The 12,743-nt window shown below is 36.8% G+C and overlaps 1 protein-coding gene across 1 annotated transcript in view; it reads left to right on the top strand.

Moving 5' to 3' along the window:
• The window catches only part of LOC149172175 (uncharacterized), a 93,392-nt gene extending 82,019 nt beyond the window's left edge, over positions 1-11,373 (top strand). The window contains exons 4-5 of the mRNA XM_089426229.1: positions 10,517-11,086; positions 11,218-11,373. Of these exons, the coding sequence (XP_089282355.1) occupies positions 10,517-11,086; positions 11,218-11,373 (726 nt within the window). The remainder of the gene's footprint in view (positions 1-10,516; positions 11,087-11,217) is intronic.
• Positions 11,374-12,743: the final 1,370 nt, after the last annotated feature.

The raw sequence follows: 12,743 nt of genomic DNA, 5'->3' as shown, positions 1-12,743 counted from the left end.
CTGATAGTGTATTTGACACAGTGTATTTGCCATATAACTCAGTCTTTCTACCCCGATAGTGTATTCCTTTGGCATTCTTGCTCCGATAGCTCCTGATCGCTCTCTCTGCTTCCCCCATTGCTCCGATGGCTCTATTTGTTCCTCTGTTGCTCTGATGGTTGTTTTCTTCCATTTTCTCCTCTGTTTACTCTGTTCTTCTTTTGCCATGTTGACATCAATGAAAATCTATGTCAACAATCTCCCCCTTCGTTATTGATTGCAATATTCTTCTGCTCTCCCCCTTTGACATCAATGGCAAAGGAATGCATACGGACTCCCCCTATCGAACTGCTCCCGGTGTCCTACAACATCTTTGTAAATGATCTTGAGTGATGCTAAAGAGATAACCCCCATCTTTTGATGAAGATGTTCAAATGCTTCTCGAGGAAGAGGTTTTGTGAAGATATCAGTTATCTGCTCCTTAGTATTGATATATTCCAAATTTGATGTTTTATTCAACTACTTGTTCACGAAGGAAATGATACTTGATTGGTATGTGTTTGGTCCTTGAGTGCATCACTGGATTTTTGTTGAGACTAATAGCACTTGTGTTGTCACAATAGATGGTAATCAGTTGATTTGTACCTATGTTGACATCTTTTAGAGCTTCCTTCATCCATAGTATTTGAGTAAAACAGTCTATTGCAGCTATATACTCAACTTCGGCCGTGGATAATGATATGTATGATTTTTTTTTGCTGAGTCAGGATACCAAATAGTCTCCTAGGAAGAACACATTTCCACTAGTACTTTTCCGATCATCTACACTTCCAGCCCAATTAGCATCAGTATATGCAGTTACAGTCAGTGTTGAGCTCTTAGGGTACAAAAGGCCGAAATCAGGAGTTCCTTTAAGATATCTGAGAATTCTTTTTACAGGTAATAGATGGGATTGTTTGGGAGCAAATTAAAATCTTCCCACCATTCCTACTGCCTACATTATGTCAGGTCTTGCAGCTGTTAAGTATAGAAGGGCTCCAATTATTGACCTATAATGAGTTGCATCTACTGGAGGCAAGTCATCATCTTTGCTCAATTTGTATTTTGTGGTCATAGGTGTGCTCATGGGTGCACAGTCGTCCATTCCATATCTTTTAAGCATGTCTTTTAGATATTTGGCTTGAGATATACACAATCCTGCTCTAGTTTGGGATACTTGAAATCTAAGGAAGTGAGATAGCTCTCCTATCATTGATATCTCGAACTCTTTTGTCATGTTTTGAAAAAATTCATGGCTCATTTCATCATTATTGCTAGAAAAAATTAGGTCATTGACATAAACAAGAGTAACTAGTAACTTACCTTCATCTGTCTTTATGTATCAATTACTTCCAACCACTCCCTTTTTGAAGCCTTGTTGTTGTAGATAGTGATCCAATCTTGCATACCAAGCTCTAGGAGCTTGTTTCAACCCATATAAAACCTTTTTCAACTTGCAGACTAAGTCCTTTCCTTCTGTTAGATCAAATCCTTCTGGTTTCTCCATGTAGACTTTCTCCTTGAGTTCCCCATTTAGAAATGTTGATTTTACGTCCATTTGATAGATTTTGAATCCTTTTGAGCAAGCAAATGCCAAGAACATCCTGAGAGCTTCCATACGAGCTACTGGTGCAAATGTCTCTTCAAATTCAATTCCTTCAATTTGTGAATAGCCTTTGTTGACAACCCTTGCCTTGTTTCTGATAACTTGTCCTTCTTCATTCATATTATTTTTGAATACCCACTTGGCTCCTATTATGTTTTTGTACTTTGGACGAGGTACCAGCTCCCATGTCTCGTTCTTCTCAATTTGGGACATTTCTTCTTCCATGGCTTTTACCCAATGAGGATCCTTACTTGCTTGTGTAAATGTTTCTGGTTCTATCATTGATAAAAGAGCAATGACGTTTCTCTTTGGTGTAATTGTCATCCTTCTTCGAGTTTGCATCCCTTCATCTCTATTGCCAATAATCTGTTCTTTTGGATGATATTTTTGGATAAACTTCATCTTTGAAGGGGTATGAGGTGGTTCATTTTCCTCTTCTTCTTCTTCCTCATCTATTTCTTCTTATTTAGGTTCTTCTTCTTCAATGAGAAAATCATCTTCATGTTCTTCAATTTCTTTTTCTGGAAGGTCTTGATCAATATTTACATCAATGCTTTCCACTATTTTCTTTAGTCGAAAATTGTAGCACTTGTAGGCTTTGCTCTGTGTAGAGTATCCAAGGAATATTCCTTCATCAACCCGTGAATCAAACTTTCTTGGTGAGCCATCATTGATTTTTATGAAGCGCTTTCTTCCAAAGATCTTGAAGTACTTTACTGAAGTAGGTCTTCCTTTCCATAATTCATAAGGAGTTTTTTCACAATTTGGTCTTAATTGAGTCCGATCAAGGTATAGACAGCTGTTTCAACTGCTTCTCTCCAGAATTTTGGCTGCAAGTATACTACTAATAACATTGTTCTTGCCATTTCTTGAATTGTTTGTTTTCTTCTTTCAACTACCCTATTTTGCTAGGGTGTTCTCGCAGCAGAGAATTCCTTTTTAATTCCATGAATATTACATAACTCATTAAACTCTTTTGATGTGAATTCTCCCCCTCTGTCTGTTCTGAGGCACTTAATTTTTTAGTCTTTTTCATTTTCTAAAAGAGATTTTAGATTCTTAAAACACTCAAAAGTTTCAGATTTATATTTTATAAAATATATCCACATTATTCTAGTATAGTCATCAACAAATAACACAAAGTACCTTTCTCCTTGGAGTGCCTGATTTCTAGTTGGTCCACACAAATCAGCATGGATGATCTCAAAGGGCTTTGATGTAGAGAGCTCCTTTGTCTTGTGGATGGTTCTAGTTTTCTTTCCATGTTGACATGGACCACATACTCCTTGATTTGGTTTGAATAGCCTTGGGATGTTTCGTACAACACTAGTATTGTTGATAATGATTAGATTTTCGAAGCTTGTATGTCCAAGTCGCTTCTGCCACAACCAAGTCTCATCTATCTTACTCAGGTAGCATTTATTTTCTTGAATCTTGTTTAGAATGTAAATGTTGTCTGGTGTTCTAACCCCTTTTGCCACAAGTTCCCCTGAGGAAAAGTTCCTTATTTCACAATCTTTGGTGTTGAAGACAACCTTATGTCCTTGATCACAGATTTGGCTGACACTCAGGAGGTTGTGTTTGAGCCCGTCTACTAGCAGAGCATCTTGATCTTTTCCTTTTCCATTGATAGGAGTAACAATTCCTTTTCCCACAATTCTGCCATATCCATTTCCAAAGGACACATTTCCTTCCTTTTTTCTCAAAGAGACAAACTTCCTTTTGTCCCCTGTCATGTGTCTGGAGCACCCACTATCCAAAAACCAATGATTTTCATTATTTTGAGCATATAGAGCCAGGCCACATTTATCCATGTTGGGTTTCTCACTACTCGCTTTTCTTCCTTTGAGTGGGCAGTTTTGTTCAAAGTGTCCATTATTGTAGCATAATGTGAAAATCAGATCAAATTTGGTCAAGGGATCAAACAAATTGAAGGTTTTGATTTTTCCCTTCCTTTTGGGGGCATATTAATTGATTATTTGGTCCTTTAGCTTTGGTGTTTCACTTCTGCGAGCCATGCAATGTCTAGCTTGATGACCAAAGTTTTTACAGTGAAAACGATGTCCAAGAAAGATAGTTTTGTACCTGTTGTAGCAACCACGGTTTGAGTCAATTTCCTTCCTTGGAATTACTCCCGCTTCATCCTTTGGATTTGAGATGAGCCTTTGATGGAATACTGGTTTGTATTTGTTGTAGTATCCATGATTCGAATCCATATTCTTCTTTGGAGTTATTCTCTCCTCATTCTTTGAATCTGGAATGCACCTTTGATGACATTTTTTTTTCTTCTTTTGGGTTGCTGGAAAGTGCATCGGCATAGTTCTTTCCACTGTTCTTAGTGCTTGATGATTCTCCTTTATAGCCTATTCCAGACTTGTCATGTTGACGTTTTTTACTTTTCATGACAGTCTCAAGTATTTGAGACCTTTTCCAACCCTTTTTTACTTGCTCCAATTCCTTCCTCAGAGATACCATTATTTCGGCTTCACATTGTTCACAAGTCTCTTCTTTTTATTTTAGCTTTGTTTCCTCATTTTCTACCTTGAGAGAAATGATTTAATTCTGTAATTTCTCATTTTCCTCAATGGCACTTATTAATAGTTCATCTACATTTCCTTCTAGCCCTGAGTCATCTTCATCTATGAATGCCATGAATAATGTTTCTTGGATTTCATCATGGTCACTTTCCTCATCTAATTTCATTTTGATGACAACAAATTCATCCTCATCAGACTCATCTTGCTTAGAGAAGTTCTTATTGAACCCTTTCTTTTTGTGTGCCATTCTTTTAGAATTTCCTTCATCATCACTATCATGTTTATGAGGACATTTTGTAGCAATAATGACCTATTTTTCCACATTTGAAACATATAAGAGGGTACTTACCTTTTTGCTTAGATCCTCTCTTCAGCTTTTGTACAAATTGAGCCAATTCGGATTCCACATCGAAGTCATCACTACAGTCATTCCTTTCTTTCCCCTTCTTGGATTTTGAGGCCTTGAATGTTGCATCTTTGGAGCTTGGACCACCTTTCCTCATCTCATAGGCAGTGAGGATTCCATGGAGTTCATCCATCTTCAGAGTATCTATATGCTTTGATTATTCTATGGCACTTGTTTTGGAATCAAATCTGTCTGGAAGAGATCCTAATACCTTTTGAACAATGGTACTTTGTTCAATCTTTTCATCCAATCCTTTAAGGGAGTTGACCACTTCAGCAATTCGGAGGAAGTATGATGAATTATCTTCTTCATCTTCCATCTTCAGACTTTCAAATTGCCTTCTATGAGTCTGAAGCTTTGCCTTCTTGAATTTTGAGTCTCCATCGTATAAGCCAACTAGCTTATCCCACATTTCTTTGGCAGAGTTACAATTCATGACTTTTGTGAACTCAGAATCAACGATTCTACTAGTGATGGAGTTCAAGGCTTTTGCATTTGCAATGTAGGCTTTCCTCTCATCTTGATCTATTGGAAGAGTGGGAGGAATTTGGTACTCATTTTGAATGAAATGCCAGACTTCAGGTCCAAGGGACATTAAGTAGTAGGTCATTCTCTTTTTCCAGAAACCAAAATTAGTGCCATCGAATAGAGGAGGTATTCTTGATGCGTTGTGATTTCTCATCATGGCTATGAATCCTTCTTCAAGCTATTAGGCTAATATGAAGAAGCCGGCTCTGATACCAATTGTTGGAAATACTAAGAGGCGGGGTGAATCAGTGTTTGTTTTTCTGACTATTGTTTTTCCAGTTAAAACATTTATATTCAGAACACAAGATGATCAACAAGAATAAATTCTTTTATTAATACAAACAGTGCAATGAAATAAATACAATATATAACTGTGCAATGAAATAAATACAATATATAACTGGTTGCAATAAGTTTCCAAGCACCAACTTGGACTTTTATGAGGCTCCAACCTCTAGACCACCAACTCTATTCTTCCAAGGCAATTGCTTTGCACTTAGGAGCACCAACTCCCAAGCATTCCAATCCTTTCAGTTCTAAGGTTTCAACCCCGTGGGCTCCAACCCAAACCAGGTATAAACTGCTTTGTTGTAGTTCTCTACTCTGATGAGCTTCTCCTTCACTCATGTTCTCCTACTTCTCCTACCTCTCTTTCCTTTGTTGCCTCTACTGCCTCTCACTCTGATTATACACAAATCATCTCCTACCTCTCCTGCCTTTGTTGCCTCTATTGCCTCTCACTATGATTATGCGGTATATGTCGGCAGTCACAAATCGCAAGGTACCACTCACTTATAGCGATGCGATATTATGTGCCGGACCCAATACAACTGAACACTCCTGTGTATAAAGTTTCAAGTTCGCTTTCCGCCTTCGCTAGTGTATTTGTAATACAGCCAAGTCTTTTGCCTCTCATAGTGTAAAGGCATATATACATGAGTTTTTGCCTCCGTTAGTGTATTTGCATACATATTTGCGTATACATATAAACTCTGCCTTTCTGCTCCGATAGTGTATTTTCCATAGTCTATTTGCCACATAAATGAGTCGTTTTGCCCTGATAGTGTATTCCTTTGGAATTCTTGCTCCGATAGCTCCCGATCGCTCTGTCTGCTTCCTCCATTGTTCCGATGGCTCTGTTTGTTCCTCTGTTGCTATGATGGTTGTTTGCTTCCATTTGCTCCTCTGTTTGCTCTATTCTTATTTGTCCATATTGACATCAACGACAATCTATGTCAATAGAACTAAACGACAAAAGCGAGTTACAAACACGTGGAAGGAGATGAAGTAACCTTGCAGAGAAAAGTAAGGAAGCGCTTGAACAAAGGGAATTACTAAGCTATATTGGAAAATCTAAGATCCAATGTTTAGAAGTCGAGGGTGATATTATTTGCATCTCCTAAATGGAGGCCATTTAACGATGTTTTAAAGCCTATATGATCATTAGGGAGCTCGATGGAGGAACTAGATCACTTTGGTGCTTGTCGTGAGGCTAATAAACCACCTGGTGCTTGCTTCCTAGATGATAAACCACCAATGCATGGAAATTTGAGTCATATGGTGCTTATCATGAAGCTGATGAACCACACTTTGGTGCTTGTTGTGAGGCTAATAAACCACCTGGTGCTTGCTTCCTAGATGATAAACAACCAATGCATGGAAATTTGAGTCATATGGTGCTTATCATGAAGCTGATGAACCACCTGGATAGTGGCCTATGGACCCTTGTGATGTTTTCTATGAATAATTTGTTGATAAACCAAAAAAAGTAGTTTATTTAACCTTATGGAAATGAGATATAACCCATTTGATTCTGGGTGAAGACCTATGTTTTAACCCAGAGAGCAAGTGAGTCACTATGGTGCTTATTGCTAATAAGCAGTTGATAAACCACTTAGGCAGTGGGCTCCTCTTGGTTATGTGACTAAGCCTTAGCTTTGACTAAGATTGCAATGTGGTTGGCTTATGGTTAGGTGGAGAGTTGAAGTCCTTCCTTTAGTTTCCAACCGTCTTTAAACATAGATAATTCTAAATTGCTTATGTTTACTTTTTATGCACTAGATGAATCTTGTATGTTGTGAATGGTGCAAGATCTTATGGTTTTTATAAATGTAAATGAATGTCTACATTGTGAGGCTTACTATTATGCTCATGATTAGAATGATATCTTGCATACTTATGAATTTCAAGGTATGCCCGAAACATGTTATTCATTAGTACGTACATGGTCAATGGGAAACTATGTGTCTATGTTTAGTTAGTTGATTTCTAGAATCATGAGTATACCTAGCTTAATTTGTCCCTACATTGGTTATTATGTTCGCAAAAACAAAGAAATATGGGTATCGAGCTCTTGGTTGTAAGTCGCCTTAAGGCTTTAGGAGGTTGTGCATAGAGAAATTTCCTTTATCTTTTATAAACCCATACCAAGCTATTTTAGTTCATGTATGCCTATGTTGCCAAGACCGACATACAATTGGAAAACTTAACTTCATTTCTATGTCGGCGAGACAAACACTGCCCAAGAGCTAGCATAACTATGCCTTAGTGAAATCGTGTCGCGTGAAAAAACACTGGGCATCAACCATTGGCTATAGTAGGTAATTTTGAGGAACAGGCAGGGTTTGATACACTTGGCTTAATGTTGATTGATCGTGAGTGAAAGGTCTAAGAGTGGGGTCAGAGAAAAATTTAGAGCATTGCAACATTGCCCACTACTCACCACGTGGTGCTTGTTGCATGAAGTAACATATGCAAGCATTCTAGTGGAGGTTAGCTGACTTAAGCCATGGTTCCATTGTGGAACCTTACCACGCTCGTTGCCCACCGCCTCCTCTTTGTTTGACATAAAATGTTAGCAGTGATAACCCGCAGAAACATGACTAGGATCTAATTGATGGGACCCACCAAGATGTATTGTCAAAATTACATGGAGGCCACATCGGTACCATGTGGAAAGCATGTTGACATGGCCTCTTTTAATATGGAAAATATTTAATTGAGTTTATCCTTTGATTTGGGGATTAGATCAACATCAAATTGGTATCACCAAAAATCTCTCGACAAACAGAATGCAACAGTGATATTAGAAGAGGATGATTTTCCTTAACCTCGTCTTCATAGCGGACCTTGGGGATCGGGTTAAACAACAAGTAACACCTTCCTCAGCCCGAGAACCTTTAAGGGGTTGGAAGGGAGGAGTGTTACAATTTCAAGGTTTGTCAATGCTTATAACAATAAGTAATGGTTGCTATGGGTGGAAGGGAGGAGTGTTACAGTTTTGAAGTTTGTAAATTCATAAAAAAAATAAGTAATGGTTGCTAAAAAAGTTTAAAAGTTGTATGATTTTGATTTTCTTCATCGATCATCACTAAAATGCAAGTATAATTTTTTGTCAAATTGCAATTTTTCATTGTTGAAATATCAGGTACGAATCTATAAATGGATTCAACCCTTCAAAAGTTACTACCATGCTCCAATTATACAATCTTAACAATTAATATCTATGATTCCAATAATTATTTTAAATTTTTAGCCAAATTTTTGGGGAAATAGTAAGAAAATAACCAAATCATACCATGTTTAGACTTTGATGTTTTCCCATTTCTTTCTATTATAAATAATGTTCCGCCATGTTTCCAAGATGCAGAAGTATGGGAGTAGGGAAACACACACAAGAGATGTGTGAAACATTCCCAAAATTTTAATGAAATTCATAGGAGGCAAGGAGAAATTAAGGTCAAGATGCAGAAATATGGGATTAGGGAAACACACACAAGAGATGTGTGAAACATTCCCCAAATTTTAATGAAATTCATAGGAGGCGAGGAGGAATTAAGGTCCCTAGTCTAGGGCCATATCTCCAAAACTATGAGAAAACAAAGACCCCAACGTAACAATTCATCACATGTGAATTTATCATTATATAATGTAAACACTAAATTCAAAATAGTGAAATGATACAACACAAGTTACTAAGCATTCATCATTGTTATATGATTTATGATTTGCCATATTTGAATATTTCACATTGAATCGATGATAGATGGAGATATTTTAAAATTTATAAATTATAATGAAATCATAAATGAAAAAATATTGATTCAGATTCATTATTCTAAATAATATTAAGAAAAAAAATATCTTGTAAAAGTAAAGAGTAGATATTGAAATTAAAAATAGTAAATTAAAATTACTAAAAAATAATAAAGAATGGTAAGTCAAAAACTTGTAAGATTATTAATATTTAGAATCAAAAGTATTAAAAACTAATAATGAAAAATGAATATTATATATATATATATATATATATATATATATATATATATGAAAAAAATTCACGAGGAATAACCAAGCCTCCCAATTTTGGGAGAGGGTGCCTAAAAGTTTCCCATTGTGCAAAATATTTTCTATATATTAACCTAAAAAATATTTCACCTTGTTTTGCAAAATATAATGTATAGCAAAATATTTCACTAGGCATCACCTATCCTAGGGTGCATGCAAAATGTTTCACTAAGCACCACCTATCCTAGAGACATACAAAGAGCATGCAAAATATTTCACTAGACACCACCTATCCTAGAGGCACAACAAATATTTCATCTTGTTTTGCAAAATATAATGTATAGCAAATTGTTTCACTAGGCATCACCTATCCTAGGGGGCATGCAAAATGTTTCACTAGGCACCACCTATCCTAGAGACATACAAAGAGCATGCAAAATATTTCACTAGACACCACCTATCTTGAAGGCATACAAAAAGCAGAGATGCACCTTAAACACATCTCCATAAAACACTATTATAAATGACTCTTTCACCCCCACTTTCACCCCACTTTCACAAGACACATACCCATGAAATGCTATTATAAACAACTCCTTCCTCCACCATACTTAAAGACTTTAGTTTTTTATTTTATATTCCATCGTTTCTATATATGTAACTCAATTGAAAAATAAATAAATTTATAAGATAGGTAAATAAATATTTTTTTTAATATTATAAAAATACTATAATATAATTTAACATAATTTCAAATTAAAATAATTCATATATTTTTAATTAAAAATAATATTTTTTTTAACCATTAATTTTTTCATTAGTTTGTTTTTGCAATTCCATAACTTGAAAGATTTTCTGTTGGAAGGTATGGAGGATAAGAATCTTAAATGCTAGATTTCTGCCCAACTGAGCTGAATCATATTCTTATGAGTTTTCATGGTCTAGTTAATCAAGCTGTATCACATTCTTACTAGTTTTCAAGAACTATGATTGGTCAATCTTGATATGTTAAAATTTTTGTTTGATTAGTAATATTATAAAATGTAATGAGAAATACTCCCATGATATCACATTAAGAATTTGTTTGGTATGTTATATCATGAGGTTTAATGAGAGATCTTTCCCTGATTTCAGATTGCCCTGGGTGGTCGCCATTCTCGCAAGTTTTTCAACAGAGCTGGTCGTTTGAAAAACCTTCGAGAGCCACCTTACTGGCCCCTCAATAGGCTCCTCATTGAAAAATATCATTTTATTGAACAAGAAGCCAATGAGTTTGCCGATTTTGTGGTTCCCCTCTTAAACTTTTTTCCACGGAAGCGGCCCACGGCAGCAGAGTGCCTTTTGCACCCATGGCTAAAAGATGCACCTTATGCACCAGAGCCTTATGTAGAGGACCAGAATGCAAATGATGTTCAAAGAACAGAGACTTCTGAACAGGTGTCGAATGAAAAACACCCTGCCTTGGTTAATGCAGAGCAGGGTAACACTGAGAAGGAAGCTGTGAATGAAGCAAAGGTTTCTGTCCTGAATGAGAGAGAATCTGCCCCAGACAAAACGAAAAAGTATAACGCTGACGAGGGAACTGGGTTGAAAGGGGAGGTCTGTCTTGCCATTGAAGGCTGCAAATCAGATGGCAGTGTGCAGGCCAATGCACTGCCAAACAACCGTACCAGAGGAGGCCGTTTAACAATTGGCAGCACGCAGGTCAATGAAGCCTACAGAAGTTGACAAGATTTCAGTCTACTTAGACTTTACTGTTATAGGAGTATACTTCCACAATAAGAAGACTACAGAAGTTGACAAGATTTCAGTCTACTTAGACTTTACTGTTATAGAAGACTACAGAAGTTGACAGGATTTTAGTCTACTTAGACTTTACTGTTATAGGAGTATACTTCCACAATTCTGAGTTGAATGTCAGGGAAATTCTGCAGGAAAAGATGGATATATGTGGCTACATTGCATATTATCAATCACTGATGTACGAGTAATTTGTGGGTTCTCCAATATTACAGGTTTTTCTTCAGTATTTTGTTGCATCCATCATTACTTGTAAATCATTGACATATATCCTAATTTAAAAATGGATCGACAATCATTCAATCATTTCTGGTGCAGATTTCATGTCTATGTTGTAGTTTCATATCTAAGATTTCTGGTTTAATATCTTATCATCCGTTTCATAGACCTTACGTATCCTAATTATCAACTTTCCGTCTTTTTTTCATCATCCAAAGATAATATTTTGGGCATTGGGTACAGCTTCCCTCTCAGCCTGTAAGATCCCCAAAAGATAAAATTATAATAAATATAGCACACTTGGTGTTCTGAAAGAAATAAACTTTTGACATAGATAAGAACACAAATGGGATCTAGAAATGCAGCCTTATTTATATTAATAGATGAAAACAAGATACATGCCCATACAAATAAGAATGGAGCTCCTGCAAATGGTATGCATGGCTGCTCAAAAGACTAATATAAGACATTGAAGCTTAGTCATGGACCCTGGATGGAACCACCAAACAAATTCACTACGGGGTTTTTGTCCCAGGATCAAGCTAGAACTGGCCATGCCAAGTCCTCAACAAACACATAATAAGATAGAGAAACTTAGGATGCCCCCAATGCTTAGCTCCTATCCCCTTTTAAAGGCTGAATGGATTCTCTAGAAGCCGTATTTTATTGTTTTCCTCGAAAAATGATGGTAAATACCATGGGCCGATACCATGGCCAAACACCATGGTAAATACCATGGGAAGATTCTATCCACTTGGACCATATCAAGAAAAGGGAATATTACAAATCCTCATGCCCGAAAATTGTTTCCCCTCAAGAAATCCACTTCTATCCACAACAAAAGCATTTCTACATTGATATGAGGATCCCATACAACCCGCTATTCCATGCCTCCATACTAAATGATCCTGAATGGATCCTTCAATAACTGGGTCCCAAACAAAATTTCGCCCAAACTTGCCCCTATTAGATTCTTCTAGATCCCAATTTCATTTAAGTCCTGGGACTTGTGGGTTATGATACCATGTCAACCCTCCATCATTGCTCTTGCGAAGGGCCGAAGCTGCAATATGCCCTTGGCTAAGAGTATCCTCATAGGAATCATCCCATCATTAAAGTTGCAACTCCTAATCTCTCACCAATCCATGCCAAGGGAAAGATGAATACCTTCACATGGAACAAATCTACAATGTTGAAGTTGCTTGATGCCCCACTCATGCTGCTCCACCTAGTCACTTAACATGATCCATTTGGGGAACTTTTTCCTACTTTCCCCAGTGTATAAAGGTGGGTTGGTAGTGCTGCAAGCCTTATATATGTACTCTTATAGAGGGATACTCTG

Source organism: Pinus tabuliformis, chromosome 4_2 (assembly GCF_031772625.1).
Source record: "Pinus tabuliformis cultivar Carrire ecotype Pingquan chromosome 4_2, CPIR1, whole genome shotgun sequence".
Lineage (NCBI taxonomy): Eukaryota > Viridiplantae > Streptophyta > Pinopsida > Pinales > Pinaceae > Pinus > Pinus tabuliformis.
Note: the sequence above shows the minus strand (reverse complement) of the source record. Positions and strands in the feature narration are given on the sequence as shown.